We start from the raw sequence: 25,405 nt of genomic DNA, 5'->3' as shown, positions 1-25,405 counted from the left end.
TCTTGACAGCTTGTTACTGAATAAATAAATTCAATTGCAGGAAACATGCCAAACATATTTTTGGAAAATCTTAAGGATTATTATACTTTTTGGGTGATCTTAAGTTATTAAAGCGCCAGGTTACTTCAATGAAAATAACTTTTTGACATATTTGCTCAAACTGTGGCTATATCCTGAATGCATAGTACTCTTTCCACCACACCTGATGAAAATCACAGCTGAGGAGTCTCCGATACATCTGTAAATGCAACCCGTTCTCACTCCAATACGTCACATCATGCAGCTGGTCAGAGCTCCAAAACTTCATACGTTCCCTTCTCGCGTCACTTTTGTTCGTGTCACTGACGGCTTGTTATGTTATATACTGTTAGTTATGTGCTGAGTGACTTTTCAAAATAAACTTTCATCTTCACAGGAAATTTGGTTTAGGCAACAAAACCACTTAGGAAACTAAACCCAACCCTTTCTGTAAAGAAACAAATGGGAGTAGATCATGCTGTAACTTCAAAGTCAGATGCTCAGTGACTTGATATTTTGTGGAAAATCGAAAACTGTGTTGTGAGCCTGTAGCATGTTGTGGAAAAGTTCAGTATTGGCAGAGCTTCATGCTCTTATTGAAGGACTCTGCAGCGTGCTAAGGGGCAAGGCCATGCCGCAACCGGGAGGCCACAGTTCAAACTCCATGAAAGCATCCGCCCCGCTGGAGTGTCCTTGAGCAAGATACTCAGTCGACAGCGGCTGGATGGTGTTGTGACCCTTTGAAACGCTGACCTGCCCTTCAGTGGATTGATAAATTGGTTGCAGGGCAGAGCAGGATTCCCAGTTTCTCAACAGAACTGCTGTACATTTGCACAGAGAAGGACACTGAGGTCGTAACGCCACCATCACTGGCTCTTACAAACATCTCCTGTTGCACTTAATGGTCCTAAGTAGAGGACAAATCCCTCAAACAGTCCTTGTCAAAGTCTAATCAGTATTTGCCTCTTTTGCAGATCACGCTGACCACCATCGGGTATGGGGACAAGACTCCAAAGACCTGGGCTGGGAGACTGCTAGCCGGCACTTTTGCTCTGATTGGAGTTTCCTTCTTCGCTTTGCCTGCAGTGGGTACTCTCTAATTCTAGAGCCGTGTGTTGGCAAATATCTGTCGATACAATACGTATCATGATAGGTAGCGAGTTCAATAGATTACGATACATTGCAATACAGCGAGCATAGAGATGTATTGCAATCTTCTTTTTAGGAAGACTGTCTCTAGTATAAAACACACTGTCATATGTATAACATCTGGTATGTGTTCTTTGTGCAGTCAGAACAGTGGGATCTACGTTGAAACATTGTAGCACTACTTTTTGTGCGAACTGAGCCAATGTGTGCTACAAATGTTTGCACCTAAATAAATTCAAATTGATAGTGGTTTTGAGAATGAATGCAGTCTCACAAAACATGATACATTAACAGTGTGATGAACACATTTGATATGTGTCACTCCTAATGCTGTGTTCACCAAACACAAAGCACAAAGTTTGTCCCTTTTTATAGCCATCGTGACTCTTTTTCTGTCTCTTTGCAGCTGTTTAGCATCTTTTTGTAGTCATTTTGTATCCCTTTGTAGTTGTTTCAACCCTTTTCATAGCCGAGTATCTTTGTAATCTCTGTTTTGCATTTGTTCGTAGTTATCTTTGTCTCCTTGTAGTCATTTCGAGTCTCTGTGGTTGTTTTGCTCATTTTTGTAGTATTTTTGTGTCTCTTGTTCTTTGCTTGTTTGTGGTCATTTTAAACCTCCTCCTGGTTGCTACATGTCTCTTTGAGTGTCATTTCGTAGTTGAAGGTCATGGGGGTCCCTGACATTTTGGGCCTCTGGGCCTGTTCCCCGGTTCAGCCCATTCAGTAATCCATCCATGCCTAGTGGTCTCCAGAGGCAGCCCTGTTGCTGACTCTGTTGTGTGGCTGCAGGGGATCCTGGGTTCGGGCTTGGCTCTGAAGGTCCAGGAGCAGCACAGACAGAAGCACTTTGAGAAGCGCAGACATCCAGCCGCCGGACTCATCCAGGTGAGATCGGACACCGTCAGCATCCTTCCCACATGACCCTTCCAGCTGTTTATGTACAACTGAATTGTATCGATAATGTCATAGTGCCCATTCAACTATTTAACTGTGACATTATTTGTTTATCTCAAGTCCGCCTGGCGATATTATTCCACCAATCCAATCAGGGATGACCTTATTGCCACGTGGAGATTTTATGAAACTATCATCTCTCTTCCCTGTTTCAGGCAAGTAACACCAAATTTGAAACAATAACAATAATGTCATAAAACGAATCTGAAGGATAGGAAGGTAGATCAATTCCAATATCAGAAAGGCCTCACATACAGCAAGTATATGAATCGGCAAGTAGGCTATGTGCTGATCAGATATCAAGCTATCATCAATTATCAGATAATTTCCGATACACAGGAACAACACTTACTACCTGATTACTACTGCACATGTGCAAACTAATACTGCACACCTGTGGTTAATCATTCTCATGCAGCCTATTTTTCACTAATAATGCTCCATTGTTAACAACAAATGTTGAATTCGGCAGAAGGAGAGCTAGCTAATTTTAGCTGTTAGCTGTAAGCAGTCGGTGGTCAGCCCAGTCCGACTTGACCTACAGCTAGCTAACGGAGCTAATAGAACTGATAGCTAATAACGTTAACAGAGGTTGCACTGAGTTACATTATGTGTCTGAGCTCTATTCAGTAAAAGTTACTAATGGGCGAATGGCAATGTTATCACATTGTGTTCAAATATAATACATTTCGTTTTTTGGTGAGAAGCCATTTGAAGGAGTTGTTTTCAAAGAAATATGAAATGGGTATTGGGAAGGAAAACATATACTTTTGCATGGATATTTATTTGTCGTTTTCAAAGGTACATCAGTGAAATATGGCTATTTGGAAGCCTGATAATGGTGGTTAGGTTGCCAGCAAACAGAGTCGGTCTGTGTTTACCCGTTTAAAAAGATGTTGAAAAGTGACTGACGTTGATTTGGAACTTTCTCATTCCCACTTTGTTCAAAGAGCACCCAAAACCTTGTTCTACACTGCAAGTGATTAAATATACAACCTTAAGTATTACATATAGTTAGGACAAAAGTACAAAATGGTTCATGTAACATTTTGATACAAGACCTCTGTCATATAGAGGAAGATATTAAATATGTACTCCATTCTCAGTTGTTAACTTTCACGTTTCTCTCTCTCCATCCAAAGGAAGGATCACTTGGAGGCCATGGCGAGGTAGGTTGGATCTCCAGCAGAGATGCTGTAAATCAGACAGAGCTGTGTCCATGTCTTAGTGATGGTGCCTTAATTGGCCCTACAGTAAATGCTGGAAATACTCATGAAGGTTTCCAAGAATATTCCCCCGCCGCTGTAAAATAGCTTCTTATATTAATTCACAAGTAGAATAAATCTCCAGGCTTATGTGATTAATATGTTATGAACGGTGATAAAAAAAAAACTCCCAATCGTTCCGCTCTTTCTCAGCACTGCCTTCCATATCACCACTTTGATGACATTAAGGCCAAGAGATTTTTTTTAGAAACCTATTAGTGAGTCCATTAGTTATGTTTCAATTATAAATGACAGTTTGATGACAGATTGAGTAATTAGGGCCAGAGAAGAGGTCTTTGGGTTTGATAATTTTCCTTTTTCCTCTATCGTGTAGTGAGACATTAATGAGTCTCTGCAGAAATATATGTCATGGAAAATCTCACTGATGAGGTTTGATTCGTGAAAGAAATGTATCTCATCTTCCCAAGCTGCTGAAATATTGCAATGATCAATACAGTGTAATATCTGTTGACCTCAGTCGACCGACATGAGTGTGCGTCTACATATTTCACACAGTCAGCAGATGTGCTCTTCAGAGGAACTTTAAATACAGCCTGAAGCAGTGATAGGACACAGACGTTTTTTATTGGTTGTTATCGGGATTGAACCTGTGACCTTAGAGTTTAAACTAAATATTTGTGAATTATTTGGGGAAAAGCTATGAAGATACCAGGCGGCAACCTCCGACTCTGAAAAGTGAAGCCAAAGCAGAAGTGCCTTCAACCTGCATTCTCTCTGCTGGCCTTCAGGGGGTGACTCCTCTGGTTGCAAAAAGAAGTCTGATTGTATAGAATTCCACTGAGAAAAGCTCCACTTTCTCGTGTCATTTCTGGTTGCAAAAAACACAAAATGACGACACAAAACACAATATCATTGTATATATTATATATATATATATATATATATATATTCTGATACCTAACCACATAGTTTTGTTTCATCCATAAACATCCAGAACCTTTCAGAAGAGGTTGATGAGTTTGAGACTGTATGCATTTAACGAGCAGAGACTAACACGTCGTCCCTGACCGATCCAAAACTGATACTAGAGGGGAACCTAGAGCAACATAGTTTGTAGTATAGCGCCACTGACCAAACATTGGTATTTGACCAGTTGGGAGTAAGAACGTGTTGCCGATAAAGTTAAATTGCATTGGACCCATTATTTGTTTTCATTTGGGTGTACCTTCATTTCTACGGAAAACTGGAAAGAACACACTTTTTTTCTCCTGTTTGATTTAGCATCACTGCAGAAAAATACTTGTGATGCACTGACTTTTTTAAAGAAATACGTAATTAATGGAAGCTAACAACTTACATTCTTTGACACAACGTTCTGCAAAACGTGGTTAACATGGATAAATTGAAAATAAATAAAAAAAATCTCGAGATGCATTAGCAGTATGCCATAACCTGAAATGGAAAGGGGGCAAACTTCCCAATCCATCTGAGGTTACTTAAAACGGAAAACCATCACATACAGATTCTCCCTCCATCAGCGTCCATGTCAGACTGCTGCACTCTTCTGGTTCCAACACAGCCTCATTACATCGGAGTGTTCTGCTCCGACGCCTCTCTGCCTCCACTGATCTGCCATGTTTAACAAGCTGGATTAAGTTACTGCTGCTAAAAGCTACTGAGCAGCAACAACAGGAGCCTTGATACACAGACAGATAAGGGGTGGGGAGCGGGGGTTCTGTTCACTTAGACACTTGGGCAATAGTGTTTGTTATGTAGGTTTGACTTAAAGTGGGGAAAAATAACATAAGGCGATCACAGTCAACTCACATAGTTTTGGTTTTATTCGTCCAGGTTATATGTCCCTGCTTCCAATCCAGTTAAGTACAATGGTGGGAAATGTAATAGTAAAATAGTTTTTGAGGATAACATTGAAATTAAATCTTGAGGTAATGTGCTTTATGAAATTAGTAGCCCACATTTCTCAATTCCCACAGCTAAACAATTCCTTAAACAGCTAAACTTTACTTCCAGGTCCAAGTGATCTCTGGCTAATAGTACTTATAGATACATCCACCAGACACTGATGGTCTGAAACAATTAGGATATCATTGTAATTCCCTGAGCCACAGGTGTGCCATATGGGTCTTTGCAATCTTCCTTTATCCGGTTTATAGCATCTTCGGTCATATATGAATATAGCTCAATATTCGTCATTTTTACAGCGAGGCAAAGGTATGTCCCATTATTTTGGGAAAAATATGTACAGTAGTCAATTTTTACGGTAGTCAATTATAATTGTAAATACAGGTCCATTTACCAATGTTCCGTAAATTACATGTACAATGTTTATTGATTTTAAAAGATCGTAGCTTCGGCAAGAGACTTCACTTACGCAACAAGAGTGTGTAATTTATGGCAACATTTAAATGGGATCAAAATAAAATGATCTTGCTGTTGAAAACTTTACATATTTTTTCCAAAATGTGTTCCCATGGGCGACATTGGAAGGGCCTTGACCTCACCTCTCAATGACTATTTAATGTTTTATGAGATTTATGTTATTCATAACATGGCAATATGGAAGTAATTAGTGTTTTGAAGTACTCCCAGGGAAGAGTCAAAACAAATAAAGGAAATATATGGCTTATAGGAGTATGTCTTTCGGAATTGTATCCCAGATATTTTAATCTATATTTATTACATTTACAGTCCCAGTTGTAGTAAAGAATAGTAGAAGACATTCAGTTGCATCATTATCCATACATCATGGTCATAATGGTGATATATGGAATTGAGATTATAGACTAGTGTGTTGGATGTAAATTGTTTTCCTTTATTGCATCTCCATTTACTCTGGAATGGTAGTATAAATACTTTCACCTTCAGTGGATTCCTACTCTTTAGCTTACAAACAGAAAATAAAGACAGATAAGAGAGAGTTTAAACTCCCTTGTAGGATCAGTGGCTGTGAAATAAGCTGTCTGACATTATCTTGTTGCTCTGAGCGAAGAGGTGGACGATGGCCAGAAACTCCAACAGAGCTGCCAACACCGACAAGAGGGGAATAAGCCACTTAGTGTGTACATGTTTCACTGCACTGAACGATGTTAGACCTTTTATCTGAGCCTTACAGTGGTATAGTGTGATCTATTCAACTCAGCACTGGGAGAAAATCATGTCCCATCAATTTTATATATGTAGTTGGGTTTTTTTGTATCATTGTGAAGACATTTTTCAGACCTTTGGGGTGAGGACAGTGTTACCAAAGTTAGGATCGTTTATTTTTTATTATTTAATTTTTTAAATAGTTTTGATTTGACTTCTAAACAAAGATATGACAAATTGTTTGGACAAAAGCTGTAACACGAAATGTACAGACATTAACATAGAATGTGTGAAACAGATGGAATGGTTTGAATATGGTTCAGACTTTCTGTTGCTTTTGTTAAAGGGAAAATTGTGTTTTGGGTAATAACCAAAATTAATATTCTGCTTACCCTCACCATCACTACCTGCCTCCCATTTAAAATCACTATGCTTATATGTGAATTATTGAGCACATCTAAATATAAAAATAACTTGCTATATATATATTCTTTTAAATCTAACCATTTAGCACTACCTCTGCGGGCCCCTAGATGGCGCTCTGGTGCTCCCAGCCCAGTGATTCTGAAGTTTGTTTCTAACTTGTCTGATCATCTCATGTTTCCCAGATGTTGCCAGACCTCAGCATTTAACTTGATGAGAACAATGTAATCACCACAGTTTGAAACGATAGAGGGGGCAACCCAAGTTGCAATGAAGTTGATTTATCATTTAATATCGTCATTGCAGGTTTGTGCGGGTGTAGTAAACCAATATGTGTGTCTTGGGACAGCAGAACTGTGGGAGATTAGGAACTTTATTTGTTTCCCCTGTTGTGTTACCTGGTCTACAGAAAGCCACGGGATAATCACGTGTAATTTTCTGCTCTTTATTCAGTGGAGAAGCAGTCAGAAAGATTCTCTCTTCCTTTAAAGCTTCCTATTCTGCAGCCTCTCAGCGCCGTAATCTGCCGTGCCTATTTTGCCCCGAGGCCACATAGAGGCTCATATTGTGTGTCTGCTGTGGGAGCAAAGTCGTTGAGAACGCTCCACGTTTCAGAGGCCCCGTTCAGGCTGTTGTCGGCTCCGGTTACCCCGCCTCTCTGCCTCTTCCAAGGCACACAGGAGTCTTATTTTACCCAGGGAGCTCTTGTCTTTGTGCTGCCAAATATTGTCAGCTATTGGACAATAAAGGAGACCAAACTCCCGCGGCTCTTTGAGGCTTCCTTCTGCCAGGAGCAGAGCATTGTTACGTTGAGGCAGTAGAGCCCGAAACTTTAACTCCTCTGTGACAGGAAAGTCACATTCAAGGAAAGACTAGAAGACATGCCAGAACACAAATATTGCCCGCAGAATTTCAGGTACAACAAGTACAAACTTAGAACTACTTAATCTGGAAGAACGCACAGATATGAAAAGCTGTTTAAAAGCTGTGGAATAACCTTACAGGAATAACTTAAATAACTATTCTGCTTCTATCACTTTTGCTGTTAAGCTCTTAATATATTCATAATCAAACATTGCCAACAGGGCAAGAAGTAGCTTCAACTACTGGGGCCATAAAAAGTGAATTTGTTTTGTATTTTTAGAGCAAAATGGAAGAACTTTGTCTATAACACTTTGAACATTCAGTTATGCTTGTTGCATAGTCACATGGATGCGTGTAATTTGTGTGTCCACCACACAATAGTTTTCTTGCTGAGCAAAAGGAAACAATTTTACATGAAACCAATATCTCTTTTTTTCCCTATTTCAGCCAAAAACTGAGTATACTTGAGCGTGTTCGCCTTCCCAATGCACGGCAATCGGTCGGGTCGGGCAAGAGGCTCACAGGTCACACTGACTCCATCGAGGAAAGTCCCTCCAAGGAGCCGAAACCTGCCGGCTTCAGTAACCGGGAACGCTTCCGCACTGCGTTCCGCATGAAGGCCTATACACTCCGCCAGAGCTCTGAAGGTATGGAAGTAAAGGCCACAGTCATCACAGTAAATGCGATTGGGTTGGGTCTGTAAGATTCAGACTCTAAATGTGGGCACTTGGCCCTCCTCATATTAACTGTCTATGGTTTGTGCTTTCATGTTTCTATCTTTGTCAGATGCGGGAACCCTGGCAGAACCAGCCTTAGAAGAGCGGGGCTTCCCCCCAGACATCCTCATGGAGGAGATGATCCCCACACTGAAACTGGTCATCAGGGCAGTCAGGTCAGGAACTTTACATGTACATTGTCACTAGTGTATGAAGTCGCAATGATACACTATTTGGAGCACATGAACCTTGATGGATTGTACTCCAGGTTGTACCAATGACATCACTGTTGCATGAGGTTTCAGGTGCAATGAGGCTGACCAGACCCAGCATTAGTAATAGGTGTGGTCAGGTGTCAAACACACTGAAAACTTTGGTTGGTATAGTTGTGGTGTTAAAGTTCTGCAGAAGCTGGACTGTAGCTCAGAGGTAGAGTCAGTCGTCATCAGAAGGTTGTTCGATTCCCAGCTCATGACAAGCGGAAAATACTGAAACCCAAAATGCAGAATTCCGAAGTTGAGGAGATAAACAGTCTGATGGTTACTGGTCATTCCACTGATCAACAGTTAATGGTGATAACATGCAAAGAAATATAGCAATGAATCAATAAAGGCAGGAAAAAAGCCTGTGATCAGTTTGATTGCTTTCACACAAATGAGACATATGTTTTTAAGGGATCTCAGTTGGCTTGTTTGGTCACCACCATGGTTCAATTCACAGCTTTCACATCAAATCAATCAAACTGTACTAACCTGGCAAATGGACTTTCATATAAATGAACCTAACAGGTTCGGTGTTCAAGCACCTTTAAATTAGATTCCTGCTCAAAAACAAACTATAAATACAGAACAGAACCTCTTTGTGGTAATTCAAATCTGGTTATACAATATTCGAGGAATAATTTGCCCAAGCATTCAGCGCTAATGTCCAGCACTTGACAGATTAAAAGGCTACAAACACAATGAGATTGGTGCTCAAAAAGAATTGATGTTGGATGCAGCCTTAGTCATTACATCAGGAGTACAAGGGTGCACATTGGAAACCAGAGAGTGTAGGCAGAACTGTTTATAGTGTGCTGGTGAATCTATAGGCCACACAGCTGACCTAATGCAGGAATTCAATCCGTGAGATGAGTGATTAACCCTGTGAAAGTGCTGCTTGCTTCCACACCATTATTTTGGGTCTGAATGGGTCTGAATGGGATGCTCAGACCTGGTAGGTTTTAATTTCAGGACCCAAGACTTTTTGGCAAACGCTGAAGCTCCTGCAGTGGAAGTTCTGCGTAGACAAAAGAAGGGGCTTAGTGGGTGGCAGGGTGGACTCACGGTTGGACATGTGGGATCTGATCCAATGTAAGATCAACAGGAGTTGTCTGGTGAGTGCACACCAAAGACATGTACCTAGTCTTTGATCCCTGGTACAAGTATGTAGCGTTTGAACTCCTACTGGCCCTTTAATAATTGCTGACTGTTGCCAGATAGATGGGCTGTGTTACCAGGTGTATTGCATTATGGTAATGGTTTGCATCTCAGCATGAAATGGTTGGGATGAGGCGTAGCCACCCCAAATCTGAGGGAATTTGTGTATCTTTGTGTCTTGTATATGAGTGATGTAAGGCGCAGTTCTCTGCTATCCAGTCAACCTTTGTTCCAGCCCACAGCCTTTATCATACACTTTGGATAATGGCCGTATGAATGAGATGGATACAAGTCGCCTAAATAAGTGTCAACATTTTGTGTCACTTTGGAATTATTTTGGTCATTTTGTAGTTATATTTGGTCTGTGGTCATTTTGCCCCTTTTGTGGTTGTTTTGAATCTCTTTGTGGTTGTTTTGCTTCTTTACAGGCCAGTCTCATGGCAGGTCATGAAATGGTCAGAAAATGCAATCCATTATCAATTGGCCATTTTTTTCAACCTAAGTGGACTTACTTCTTTTAAGCCCAACCCTGATGTTTTTTTCCGAGCATAGCTAAGAGGTTTTGTTGCCTAACCTAATTTTCATTCTGAAGTGTAATGTCATCCCAACTGACATCCCCAAATAATCATGGTGTAGGCAAAAACAATACTTTCAATTGAAAAACATCAGTTTGAGAGTCGTGCTGAGTGACAGGAACAAAAAATGACATTGTGTCCATATGCACAAATCAGTACTTTTGGTCTCTTTGCGGCGATGTTGGATCTTTTCCTGGTCAGCACAGTACATGTGTGAGTGACAGGTTGGGTCCCTGATACACTGGCCTTCTGGGCCTAATCCATCCATGAAAGGGAGCCGATGGAAGTGATTTGGATCACTGATTTGGTCCCTTCAAGTTGTCCCAAGATGGCGAACCCCGACGAGGATAAGTGACTGTAATTGAATCAATGGTTGGATGATTGAATTGTGACTGTGGCTCAGAAAAAAACTATAGAAAACATATAGATAATGTTAAGGTCTAAGCAAGTTAAATGCTCAGAATCTTCAGGCATGTCATCATAATAACAGTCCAACAGGGTAGGAATAAATGTCCCATAGAAAATATGTTATGTAAATACATTATGACAGAAATAATTATCATTGTTAAAGATGCTGATAAAATGGATTCTGCCACTTCAATGTCCAAACTGTTAAATTGAATGTTTTTCTCTCACAGGATCATGCAATTCCTCTTGAACAAGAAGCGGTTTAAGGAAACTCTGAGGCCTTACGATGTCAAAGACGTGATCGAGCAGTACTCTGCTGGACACCTGGACATGCTCTGTAGAATTAAATACCTCCAGACAAGGTCAGCAACTAGGTTATCACACTTGTCTCCTAAAAAAATGACGTTCCCACACAAACAAACTGCATTATGAATTATGTTTCAAGGAAAGCATTTTTTTCTCTGGATTACAGAGAAGTGTCCCATGTGAGCCAAGTACTTTTGTCACATTTTTGTTTTGCTTCAATTTCATAGTCATTTTATGCCAAACTATGATGATTTTTATTTAACCTAACTAAGAAGTTTAACAGTAATTATAAGTTTTGAACCACATGTTTCAAACTGTGACCGTTCGGTCCTGAAAGAAATGCATTACCCCGGAAATGTAATTGAGAGTGCAGTTAGTTGTACGAGAACGTCATTTTGTAGAGGTTGACATTGCAGATGAATCTGAGTGAAGAAAATATCTCCTCTTCCTGAAGCGCATCCTGTTTCTTTTCCTTTAAGGATCGACATGATTCTTGCCCCTGGACCCCCCCTCACCCCCAAACAAAAGAAAACTCAGAAAACGCCCTTTGCCTACCCTCCCAATCAGTCGCCAAGGTAAAGTCACCCAAATATCATGAATAGATGAGACAATGTTATGGGATTATATTGCAATATGAGAACGTAAAGAAAAGGACAAACAAAAGTGGTAACAGTTGGCACATTCTATGTGTTGTATTGACTTTACTGTATGAACTTGTACTGTATAAAAGCTAATATTTTCATTAAAATGTTTTTTTCTGGTAGTGTGCAAACACTTTCAGTGATAAGTAATACACTTTATTTCCAAATAAGTTGCTCTGTGCAGGTGAATCTTTATTTTTACTTTGGTATTTTATTATTTTATTTTATGTCTGTGAAACAATGTGTAGTTTGTTTTGATAAGTGATACATTTATGATACATTTTGTATTATTATCCTTATTATTATTTCCTTGTGTCTACTTATTATCTCTGTGTTCCAGGCATGAGTCCTACCTAGCCAAAGCTGCCTCCATGCCAGATGCCGAAGATCAAAGCATGATGGGTAGATTTGTCAGGGTGGAGAGACAGGTGAGGATGAGAAATGCAAAGCACCTGATACAAATAATGTAGTTTTTAACATCACAAATCTCCTTAGTCAGATTAACATGCAAATCTGAAAAGATCTGGCACCTCATGTTGCTGGTTCAAATCCAAAATTAAAATATGAGACAGAGACAGCCAATCTGGCGTAGAACTCAGTCACACCAGCATTTTCATCAATTCTGTTCCTCCAGTTTCCTCGTTGTGTATACTCATGCTCATGTGACCATGGTGTAGCTCATTTATAGACTCACATTCGATTGTTACTTGCACTCACACTCAACTGATGTTCATTGGTGAAGATTATCTTACTGAACTAAAAGTATCATAAATGTGTGTTTGCTACAGAGCTTAACATCTAATCCCACTGATTTTCATGCAGGAACCATTGCAGTGCTGACTTCCTGTTGGCCTACAAATATACATTATCCCTGAAGCTCTCTGTGATGGTGTTGCTTTCTGGTTCCCACTCTCTCGCCAGTTCATGAAATAGTCACATCATTTAAAGGGGCTATGTTATGAAAAACACATTTTCTCTGGTCTCTACACCTATAAACTGGTCCTCCCTGAGCCTGTCAACTCCCAGGATGAGGAAAACAAGCGACTCCTGCATGGTCTCTGCAGCCCCCCCACTGGTACAACGGTGCTCCTACAGGCTGTTCAGATTCAGCTCCTGTTGCTACGTAACGAAGGGAGTCATTTGCATCGGCCGAACTCCTCTGATGATAGGAGATATCTGAGAGGGGGCGTTCATCACCGAGGTGAAGTTCAGTGTGTCCTGCGGTGAGACAGCAGTGAGATAGCAGTGTTTCACAATGTCGTCGTGAGCTAGACATGCAGATTGCTCTGTTGTTGGTTATACAAATAGCAGAAGAGACAGTGGTTGCGATTCATTTTTAATGACAATGTGCCGGCTACGGTTCGTGTTAGCTTGTATGTGTGTGCTAACTACTTTACATCGGACTGCTTCAGTAACGAGGGTCAGTACAAAGCTGGCTTTGCCTCGACACTGACCCTCGTAAAAGGATCTGTCCCAACCATACGGGACCCAGCAACTTCACCTGAGACACATAGGCGAGCCATAGCGATACATCCACCGTAAACATTGCCGCATGCTGCCGCTAGCGTAAGTGGCATTGTCTCCGTCGCTCTCCAAGTAGGCGATGGCAGACATTCATTAGCATTTAAAGGTGCAGGCACAGAAACAGCCTGTTATCAGCAGAGCTCATTTGCAAAACTCACAACTTTTAGACAGCTGAAATTCAGGACCATGGATGGGTTTGGGGCAATGCATATCGAATACAGTGTTGTTGGACCTCTGACAGCTGTGTGGAATTGATGAAAACACTATAATTTGGGACCTTTAAATCTAGGGATTCATCTACATGAACCCAAGAACTTTTGGTGTCACTTAGGACAAAAACAAGGCTGATGGAAAGTTATTTGGGATCCTATTTCGTGGTGGACACAAATTAAACACATCTACGTGACTATGTAGGGGTCAGAGCTGGTGATGTAGTATTGAATATTCAGAAGCTCCACTCATGGTGGATGGATGGGTCCACCCACAGGACTTTCAGACTTCCTTTGTTGCATAATGTCATTCCGACTGACAGAAAGAAAAGTGTTTTGTTTTTAAACAGTCAATCATTTGTCTGCTGGTGTAATGTGTCTCCATCTCAGGTGGAGGACATGGAGAAGAAGTTGGACTTCCTCGTGGACATGCACATCCAGCACACTGAGCACCTGCAGGTGGACTCCGCCGGCGCCGCCCACATGACCCTGGAGTCCTGCGACCCTACGGGAAATGGTGAGATCCGGCGGGTTTTCTTCAACTACGCCGAAGCATTCCCCCACATGTCGTACCAGATGCCTGTCAGCAAGATGACTTCGTATTTTGGCAGAGGAAGAGGAGGTGGGGAGGGCGCTGGGTTGGCTGGTGGAAGCCACGTACCTTCAGACCATCAACCCCCACAGTCACATCTCCACCAACGCCACCCTGCAGCTGCAATCCCCACCTATACTGAGCGTCCCACAGTGTTGCCCATTAGCTCCCTGCAGGACGTGTCAGCAGGGCTGGGCAGGACCACAGGGGGCCGGGGGGGCGACTCACCGCTCTCTCTGCTATCGGTGAACCATGAGGAGCTGGAGCGCTCACCAAGCGGCTTCAGCATCTCTGGGGAGCGGGAGGAAGGGGAGGACTTGTCGATGGGGGCTGGGGTGGCAACCGGAGACGGCAGCTGGACGAGACCCAGACCGAGCTACCTGGCAGAGGGGGAGACAGACACGGACACAGACCCCTTTACACCCAGCGGGGGACCCCTGCCACTCTCCTCCACTGGGGAGGGGTTCGGTGATGCTGTGTGGAACACGCCACCCTGAGAGGTGCGACCGCACAGAAACCAAAACTCTGAGTTAAGACCTTGAATCCAACCCACGCCTCTAAACCCAAATCAGCTTGGGTCAAAGCCACACCTCTGGACCAAACCATTTGGAGGAAAGGTGGGTCGAATCCGCCTTGATGCTGCGAGGTCGTGAGTGAGGTCATCGACCTTCAGAGGCCGATCTCATAAACCGACTGCCGTCCAGATAGAGAGCCATGGCATCGAGACTGCCCAGAAAAAAAAGGGATAACAGTTTGTAAAGTAAAACTCTGTACAGCGCACTCTTCGCAAAAATTTAGCTAGATGGAAAAAAAAGAACATTAATATACATACTATATACACCCAAAAGCTTTATTGCTGCAAAGCCAACCGCACTGCATGTAACGCATGCAATTTTTAGTGTAGACACTGCAAAGTTCAGGATATCAGGAAATGGAAAAAAGCGATTGAATGGATACATACATTATACTTGCTATGCCATTTTGTAACACTTATTTTTTTATATGAATACATTCTCATGGTTTTTGCATGGTTTGCATGATAATGCACCATTGAAAGGATGACGGTCGGAGGATGATAATGGAACCAAAAGTCTCCTGTCTCTTCGTTTTGTACGTCGGGTGAATGTGTTTCTGTCGGTGAGAGTTTGGTATGACCGAGGGAGGAAGAGGGACTTTGGTAACAAAACACTGGTTCGTTGGTGACATTTGTGCTTCGCCATTTTTGCTTTTCTCACATTGTGCTGTAAATCCTTCGAGGATCAGTTCCAGCCCAGAAACCAGAATTTCTGATCCCGTCACTTTGTTTTCACCCTACTTGAGTTGTATGTCACCACTTCATGCAATCGAGCTTTCCAGTTGAAAAAAAACAAAACAAAAAACAAACATTGGACAGAATTTGAAACACTAAATCTCTGCTGCTTTGTTTGGCACATGAATTCAGGGATATAAACCACCTGCACGTCTTTAGTTAACAAAGTTTGCCGAGCGTCTTGACTGCTGAGTCCAGCTGCTTGAAACGTGATGACATATTACGTGACGCCTACATTAAACAACACAATTTAAATGAAACATTTTTTATTACATTTTTTTTTATTTTAAGGTATTTGCACATCACAGTGTTCTATGTGCCAAACTCCACCACCCGGCACCTGAATCATACAACTACAAAAAAATATATACAGATAAAAAGAATGTATAGTTCAAACTCGGCCCAAAACAGCTTGATCAAACACTAATACTGTAGTTAAAATGCATGAAAACAAAACTGCACTCTCATCGAAAGTTAGTTGTCAAATGTTTCTTAAATATGAGGACAAATGACCAAAAAAGATCTTTAAACATTTTCAGATATTTTTACTGGTTAAAATAAAGTGAATTCAGTATAGTAGCACAAAACATTAACATGAACACTCAAAGTCTTCAAGCTATTTTTTAAGCAGATCTGATATTTTAACAATAAATGCTGCAAAGAGGTGTTTAAAAAAAAATCTGAAGCACATAGACACAGGCTTCATACAAAGCCCCAGTATATAAAAGTATAAAGGCAATGAAAATGACATTGAGTAATTATATTTTGACTCTTCAAATTCAGGAGGCTCATTCACAGTATATAATCCTCTGATTTGTAGAATGAATTCTTGCATCACTCCAGGTTATTATTGTCCTGATGAAACAGGGAAGAAAATGATGAAAGTAAACATTACTCTCAAATCTGAGGCGGTTGCAATAAATGTGTCCAGTGTTCGTAACACTTGCAGTCAATATCAGCATCAGACATCCAAAAATCAGTTGGTAAATGCGCAGAAGAGCAGTTTGCTGTTTTGCTCTAGGGTAACATCAATTAAAATGATGGAACTACACAACGTGATTCATTCATCTAAAGTTCTTCTCAACAAACACACATTACTGTATCGTCCACTTGGGTTAGCGACTCGGACGTCTAGTTCTGAACACAAACTCACATTGTACGCAACAACGCCACACACCGTACAGAGTGGACAGCCGCGGAGGAATGCCAGCGAGGGTCCTGGGGGTCCAGACAGTGAAACGAGATGGACCACCACTTGCTGCAACAAAAAGAGCTTTACAGGAGATCACATATAGGCCTAAACAGCATTTACTACTAGATTTAGGGCCACAGTGATACTGAATGTATTGGACAACCAACTATATCTACACACATGGATTATTACACAGTTATAGCATGTTAAAGCACCTTTAGAGTCAGGTGAATGTTATGGAGGAGCTTCCACACCCGGCTTCAACAGGAAGTTTCAATGTTTTGCTGTAACCTGCTTAGAGTGCCATCGGCATCTGTTTGTTTCGTTTGCTCGGCAGAAAGGTGGAGTTGTGAGATGTGTAAAATGGTTATTCAGCCAACAGCGACCAGGAGTCATAGTGAATGTCTAGTTTTCAACCAGTTACAATGCAAGGAAGTCAGTGTTAGACCAGATACCCTTATATGGCAAAGATAATTAATTTTCTATCAGATATAAGGACACAACATACAGTTTAACATTTGATATTGAATGTAATTGATTGTTGTTCCAGTATTTCTGTATATGCTGCTCTTACATTTCGATTTGATACTTTGAGATCCTAATACAGATCATGATTTACATGCCAGCATGAAAATTATAATGTTATGCGTAACGCTGTAAATGAGTAATAAGTCTGAGATATTCAGTCGACAATTTAGTGGACATCTAGTGTCTCAACTAGGATCTGCAATGCAGTTTAATTGATTAGAAATATGCTTTAGCCGTATTCTCGTTACTTTTTTAAAAAATAACCAGAGGCCATTTAAAAACGGGCAGTGGTCGACCCAGCTTTTAGCAATATGATCTGCTGCTTAGGGCCCCCTGGTCTAGCAATTATATAATACAAGAAATAGAACTTCTAAAAACTTCCTTGAAAAAAACGTTTTATTTTAGTCTTTGCATGCTAATGGTTCTGATTTTAGTGTTGATATCCTAATGGGTCTCACTTTATTATTTACATGCTAATGTTCCTCAATTTGGTTTTAAATGCTAATAGGTGCTAATTGGCTGAAACTATTTTGTTTATATTTCAGGACACCTCATCGTGTGTATACGATTTTTGTATGCTGTGTTCAAACCGTTTTTTTATCGTCATTTTAAGCCATCATGTGGTCATATTTCCTCTAAAGCGGCAAGAGAAATTCCATTTGAGTTTTTATGCTAACTACTCCATGCAGAGAGGTTTGATAAAACATCTATATTTAATAACAAACTCAATTGACTTTAGCTGAATTGTCAAAGGTGTGGCAAAGGTGCTCCAAGCAGGTTAAAACAAGCACCCCAGATTGAATCCCGGTATGGACGCAGCTGCAGTCTGTGAAATGAGCAAGGTGAACCAAACACTTCTTATTATCTATTTATCGTCTTATATTACAGTTACTATAACTTCGACGACTGAAGCCCGTTCAGTTCTATATTATAAAAATAAATGATCTCGCAATGCAAACACAAATTGTCATTACATATCAGTATAACATGACGATATATCCCTGTAGACGTTCATTCATTGTGCCTCTGAAGCAAGAAACATCACTCAGAATGACTCTGCATCATCATTCTGTATTTAGTGTTTCAGTGCCACTTCATCTCACCACACACCATGCACACTACACCGGATTTATGAATGTCAACTCTGTTTACCTTCTGTGGGGAATTGTCTTTTTTTAAACTGGCACACGGTGCAGTCTTGCTTTTGTAAAATGCTGTTTTGTAGCGTTGTGATGCTTTGGCTCATTCAATGAATTCAGACTCGACATGATTTCAGCCGCACAGAAATGTACAGGTTGTAATGTTTCTTTCTTTCTCTTTAAAGCAACGTAAAGTTAAACTGGTGTGTCCGTTCACAGACTGTGGAGTTGCTCAGTGTTCTGGTTTTGTTGCCTTGCCCATCGAGTTCCATTTACAGAACAATGTCACATTGCTTCCATCAGAATTTCAACTCTGCTTCCTTTCTAAATTTACAGACATCACTGGGAAATAACTAAACAGCAGCATTGGTTCATTGTGTTGATGTGGCAAATTACTGTTAAATTTAGCATTCTAATATTTTGTGATTTGTTATAAATAAATTGTCTTCCAAGACACAAAGATGCACTGGGACAAAAACGTGCTGCTAGCAAATACAGTTGACAAAGAGATAGAAATAGCTTTCAGTTTATAATGAATTAATTAGATAAACCTGAAGGAATTCAAAAGCCATTGATTAATTAATGTGTAGACAATAACAGCATAAGGATACAACACAGACTGGATCTCCATTTTAACAAGTCATGTTTTTTCACTGACTCCTTTTATACTCAAAACACGTGAACAAAATCTGCTAATGGTGTGACATCAATACCTTGTGTCTGTTTTCAATTATGTAATTGTCTTTAAAAACAAACAGTTTCAACAGTTTTGTTTCTTTGTTTCATGCCACTGACACATGAAAAGAGGAAACATTAAATATTTCACACTGTGGAGAAAAAGATGGAAATACATGACTTGATAATGAGGTGTTTTTGCAGTGTGTTCACCATTTCCTCAATATTCTAAATGGAGTGCTTATGTCAAATTATTCCAGTTAAATTTCTTGTCCACACAGATTTTGCCAATTTAAATACATTTTGTTGTGTTATGAACAAATATGCCCGACACCATACTGTAATATTTTCCTGGGGAGGCGTTGTACTATTTGTGACCACGTCTCTCCAAATTCAGTTTTTCAAACATTCTCCAGTGATGTCCTCAAACATCGAACCTCTCCATACAGGCAGAAGTCCATCCATCCATTATCTACTGTGTATCCTGTATTCAGGGTACAGACAGAAGTATACATTTAAAAAAAAAAAAATACTCCATGTGACAGAAATTCACTTGTTTTAAGCACAATTGTTACAAAGAAGAGCAAGTAAGAATGGTCATCACTTGGTTATTGTCACTGAACGTCACTATTAATAACCAATGTGAGAATAATTCTTCTGCATTCATTGGTCATATAGTGAAATTCTAATACACAGTTAATCTCTGTGTGTCTGTTAACAACCATTTTGCTTCCAGATTAATAAATTATCATAGGTGAGTATTCTAAAGGGGAGAATTTTAAAGTAACTCTGATGCTGACAAGCTAAACAATTCAACGGATTTAACCATTTTTATCAGGAGAGAAAAACATGCAGTGTATTTAGCCTACAGCCCTACAGGGTCTCATTGGATCCAATCGTAAGGTCCCTGAGTGCTCCAATCACCACCAGAACTACTGATGCCTTTACTCTCCTCATCTTTCCTAGCTCCTCTTTCAGCCCTTGGTATTTTTAAATGCCTCAAGCCCTGCATGAATGACCATTATTTGCCAGTAATTTTATGTTTATGTTTGCGTAATAGTGTTTTAAAGCAACCATTAATTCAAATTTGAGTTTATATGGTGTTAAATCTTTTTTTAAGCTGATGAATAGTCATATTTTACTCAGATTGCTGCATGTTTTTCATCATACTGCATGGATAAAAGTGAACCGAATGTTGCTTCAGTCTTTACATCTGACTGCTTTTCCGACCAAATTCAGATCGGTGACCAGTTTAGAAAACCTTTGCAAAAACAAAGTAGCCATTTAACTTGTGTTGTAATCCGATTCTGTGCATTGAACGGTGAGCATGTGCACTCACTTGAATCAATACTTTGGTTGACAGATCTGCCGTAGAGGTTTTAATCAGCCGATGAGGTCACTGGAGAATTTAAAATATTACCATCCAGTAATTACTGTAATGATCGCTTCGTCCTCTAATCTTTCTCAATCAGCTGTGTGTCACAGACTGATACACTGAAAGGTAACCCAAAAGTCTCCAATGGAAAATGTTACTTCAATGACGCAAATCCCAACCAGCATTGATGACTTTAGTTGGGCCTTTACAAGCAATGTAAGTACTCAATATGTACACAGTTGTCCGCGTGATTTACACTATAGAAATGCATTCCTGTTTGACCCTTTAAATTCCTGTCCCCAGGCATCAGTCGGTAGCAACAAATTCAGTCTTGTTTGTTAGAGTGAACTTTTAAACTGTTAATTTGACAATCAGCATGTTGCTGTTTTTTCCCCTTTTCAATTCCCAGCAAAACTCTGAATCTCCTCGAATCATCCGAACACTGCTAAAGCTTAATATGGCATTTTAATATTATTTAGTTTGAACCATAAAGGGTGCTACAGTAAATGGAGGAAGTGATGTTTTACCTACTTATTTTGCAGCAGAGGTTATTTTTAACCTTGCTACAATACTCCCAGGATTTGTTCTTCTGGTTTTGTTCTTATCACAGTTACGGCACTAAACTTTTTCTTAAATACTTATTGTAACACACTGTTTTTATGAGTATACTCCCTAATTTTGGTATAGTGCCCAAAAGAGCCCCTAATCCCCAATGCTTGTTTGAAACACAGCTATCAGCTGCAGTGAGTTTCAATGAAATGTTGCTGTTTTAGCACTTTTTCTTTTGGACGCTACATTAAAATCAGGGAGTTTATCTTATACTTCTGGTACAAGTGCTTCATGACGTGTAAGGACAGTTGAACAAAACGCTGGTTCAAACTTGCAGGTGTCGTAGCCGTAATTCACACGTTTCTTTACCGTCAGCAGGGTTGCAGGAGATTCTCTTCTGAACATAGAATCAACACTCGACAAGCTGAAAACCACAGCAGTTGTTTTGTGAGCCTGCACGTTAAAAAAAATAAGGTTAAAATTCAGATTTGTCTTGATGGATTCCGGGGGAAAATCCTAACCATCTTTCAAAAGCCACAACCTTGCCCTTATATGAAGCATTTATGTATTTAAAACAAGCATTATCAACACATCTGTGCCCTCTTACATGTGTACTCCCATGTGTGTCACTCATGTTCTTCAACTCTCTGTGAGTGAGCTCGTCTGTTTGTGTATCGATTCTGAATGAAAAGGAGCATCTTACGGCACCCATGTAGTCAAGAAGGCAATAGTGCTTGCTCTGATTATTCTGTTAAGTATGGTTGTACTCACTTTAACTGCATACCAAGCAATGCACTGATCCACACATTCTGCATAACCTGTCATTTTATGGAAATCTTAATTGCTACAAATTATTTGTGCCTTGGCCTTTTACAGTACAGTTCTTTTTGATGTAATTGTTTGGCCTGTTTTTATTTGGGTTATGCTTTTCTTGCTGTGGCTGTCAAAACGCAGCACGAAGCTGCTGTAATATCGATGTGAAAGGTTGCATTGAAGCAGACAAACATCACCCATCTGACATGTTTACATTCTACCAAAACTTTGCAAGCTTTAGACATATCAGACCGGGAGAAAAATGTGTTCACAGATGTATTTTCTGGCTTTCGATGCTAAGCAAGTTGTTTCCCTTCTGTGTGCTCAGCTAAACACAAATCCTTGACCCAACTGTTGTCTGCACACACACAAGACATGGAACTCCAAACCTTCATGACTGGGGGTAAAATGACAAAGGAGTACATTTCTAGAAATGTTGGCATTTCACTATATTTCTTAAAGAACGTGGCAGTAGACAAATAATGTGTTCTGTCACTTTGGACGACATTAAACATCTGGAAATGTCTGTCCTGCTCAGAATCTAGATCCATTCATGGTCAATCCTAATTTGGTTACAAAATGCTAGCTTACTGCACTAACGCATCAGCAGTCTCTACATGGTCAGACATGAAAAAGTTAGCTTGTGTCGTTTATCTATGTTCCCAGAGTTCTATGTTCCCCATCTTAATAGGGTTCTGCAGGAATGAGCCTTAAAACCAGGAAAGTAGCTAGCATGTTTGCACTTCCGGTTCCCTTGACTCAAAGTCAATTTGTTTTTAAATGCCCAAAATAAGGTTTGTGTTAACACAAGCTTAAGAGATTTTAACATTTTTTTCCTACAACATCAAATGCATCAGTGATTCCCCTCAGGTGAATTTTGAAGCTTTTACATGTCTTAAAAAAGAATGTTGCTAAAAAAAGTGGCAAAATGAGATTACTTAACATCATCATCAGAACACCAGTCTTTAGTTAAACCAGAAATCATTTGTTATTAACATCATCACTGTGTGCATTAACAGTTTGTCCCTTTTTCATCATCAACCCAACCTTTAAGTCCAAGGTTTTAGTAATCTGCTATAAAAAAGAATCCATTTGATTTGCATCCATTTGTTAAGATTGTGACATTTAACCCACAACACTCATGGGGAAGTGTTTCTTAAAACTGCTAAAAATATTAAATAAATAATAAATTAAGATCTTACGTTGTAAGTTTTCTTACTCCTGAAACAACTCTATACTTTAGGAAGCCACTTGAAAAATGTGCCAAAAAACTAAAGACAGCATTTAAACGTAACTAAACCTAGCCAGATACTGTAATAGCTGAACAAACATCAAACAATAGCACAAAATTGTCTGCACAGCTTCGATTAATTTTATGTTCATGTTGACATATAAAGATAGCAGTGTTTAAGATCATCAACTCTGCTGTTCTTATGTAAATGCAGGCATCCCGCTATGGAAAATAAAACATCTTTCCAGGTGTACAGATTGAATATTACAGACAGCTTCGTGAGTTAAGAGACAGCAGCTTTTTGGGGTCAGAAAAAGTTTTTATTTAAAGGAAGTTTGGACGACTTTACACTAGTGGCCTTCAGAGCTGTGCATCATTTTTCTCATTCCAGTTTGAAAAATAAAATCCCATTTCTATTCTGTATTAGACCACTTTGAATATTTTGTTTTGATGATATAATATGCAAATGTATTCTTACTTGATTTTTTATTTTTTGTCTTTTCAATTGCACCAGTTATTAATAAAGTATTGAATTGAAAATTGGCTGAGCATTGTATGAATATGGGATGAATGGCATTTATATTTCCTGCATCAGGCCAAACTGTACACTTATCACAGATATTTTGTTGGTTTACCCAGAGGACAAACTTTACATTTAGCTTCAGGCTCTGACAATAGCTAACTAGCCTTTAGTATAGGATAGGTTTAGCCAACAAAACTACTTGGTGAATGTTAGAAAAAACAATGGTTTGTGAAAAATAATGCATAGAATGTTGCGTAAAACAAAGTTACATAAAACAATGCTTCATAAAACAATGCTTCATAAAACAACATTGCAGAAAGCAGCATTACAGAAAACAATGTTAAAGAAAACAGTGGTATGTAAAAGAAGGTTAAGTGAAATAGCATTACATAAAACAGCATTACTTAAAAAGCCAGGTCATCATTTACTTTTGGTTTCACGTGGGAAAAGAACAGCAGTCTCCTGGGTGAAAGTCCCATGTTTGTTTGATCCATCCACCTCCACTCCCTCCTGCCCTTTGTGGATTTTCTTGCTTGTTGTACTAGTCATTATACCACGTAACATTTAAACATTCAAACTTTTATTACTGGATATATATATATAATTCTATACACCACTGCAATGGATTTGAAATGAAACAAACAAGATGTGCTTTAACTGCAGACTTTCAGCTTTAATTTGAGGGTATTTGCATCCAAATCAGGTGACTAGTGTAGGAATTACAACAGTTTCTATATATGATTCCCACTTTTAAGGGACCAAAAGTAATGGGACAAACTAAACAATCATAAATCAAACTTTCAGTGTTTAATACTTGGTTGCAAATCCTTTGCAGTCAATTACAGCCTGAAGTCTGCAAGGCATAGACACCACCAGACGCTGGGCTTCATCCCTGGTGATGCTCTGCCAGGCCTCTACCCCAACAGTCTTCAGTTCCTGCTTGTTCTTGGGGCATGTTCTCTTCAGTTTGGTCTTCAGCAAGTGAAATGCATGCTCAATCAGATACAGGTCAGGTGATTGACTTGGCCATTGCATAACATTCCACTTATTTGCTTTAAAAAACTCTGTTTGCTTTTGCAGATCACTTTAGGTCATTTTCAATCTTCAATGTGACGCGCCCTCCAATGAGTTCTGAAGCATTTGACTGAATATGAGCAGATAATATTTCTTGAAACACTTCAGAATTCATTCTGTTGCTTTTGTCAGCAGTTACATCATCAATAAATACAAGGGAACCTGTTCCATTGGCAGCCATACATGCTCACGCCATGACACTACCATCACCATGTTTCACCGATGAGGTGGTATGTTTTGGATCATGAGCAGTTCCTTTCCTTCTCCACACTTGTCTCTTCCCATCACTGTGGTACAAGTTGATCTTGGTCTCATCTGTCCATAAGATTTAAAGGCTTTTTTAGGTGTTGTTTGGAAAATTCCATATGGTCTTACTGTTTGTATAGCTCACAAATGGTTTACATCTTGTGGTGAACCCCCTGTAGTCACTCTGGTTAAGTCTTCTTTTGATTGTTGACTTTGAAACACAGACACCTACATCCTGGAGAATGTTCCAGACAGTTGATTTGGTCACACCTAATGTTTTTGCTATTTCTCTGATGGGTCTGTTTTGATTTTCCAGTCTAATGATGGCTTGCTTCACTGACAGTGACAGCTCCTTGGATCTCATATTGAGCAGTAAAAGCAGCAGATTCCAAATGCAAATGTCACACCTGGAATCAACTCCAGACCTTTCACCTGCTTACTTGATGATAACTTGATGACATAATGAGGGAGTAGCCCACACTTGTCCATGAAATAGCTTTTGAGTCAATTGTCCCATTACTTTTGGTCCCCTAAAAAGTGTGAGGCACATATAAAAATGTAATTTGTGCAATTAAATGAGTTAACTACTACAGCTGCTGCTCCCTTACAGACAGTCATATCCA

The 25,405-nt window shown here is 39.8% G+C and overlaps 1 protein-coding gene across 1 annotated transcript in view; it reads left to right on the top strand.

Moving 5' to 3' along the window:
• The window catches only part of kcnq3 (potassium voltage-gated channel, KQT-like subfamily, member 3), a gene marked incomplete at both ends in the record, with an annotated part of 112,308 nt that extends 97,683 nt beyond the window's left edge, over positions 1 to 14,625 (top strand). Inside the window, 10 exons of the mRNA XM_084007108.1 lie at positions 993 to 1,103; positions 1,957 to 2,052; positions 2,182 to 2,280; positions 3,268 to 3,290; positions 8,187 to 8,386; positions 8,526 to 8,631; positions 11,087 to 11,218; positions 11,642 to 11,737; positions 12,144 to 12,231; positions 13,927 to 14,625. Of these exons, the coding sequence (XP_083863234.1) occupies positions 993 to 1,103; positions 1,957 to 2,052; positions 2,182 to 2,280; positions 3,268 to 3,290; positions 8,187 to 8,386; positions 8,526 to 8,631; positions 11,087 to 11,218; positions 11,642 to 11,737; positions 12,144 to 12,231; positions 13,927 to 14,625 (1,650 nt within the window). The remainder of the gene's footprint in view (positions 1 to 992; positions 1,104 to 1,956; positions 2,053 to 2,181; positions 2,281 to 3,267; positions 3,291 to 8,186; positions 8,387 to 8,525; positions 8,632 to 11,086; positions 11,219 to 11,641; positions 11,738 to 12,143; positions 12,232 to 13,926) is intronic.
• Positions 14,626 to 25,405: the final 10,780 nt, after the last annotated feature.

This window comes from Eutrigla gurnardus (genome assembly GCF_963514095.1).
Source record: "Eutrigla gurnardus genome assembly, chromosome: 4".
Taxonomy (NCBI): domain Eukaryota; kingdom Metazoa; phylum Chordata; class Actinopteri; order Perciformes; family Triglidae; genus Eutrigla; species Eutrigla gurnardus.
The sequence above is the reverse complement of the archived record's forward strand: the minus strand, read 5'-3'. Positions and strand labels throughout refer to the sequence as shown.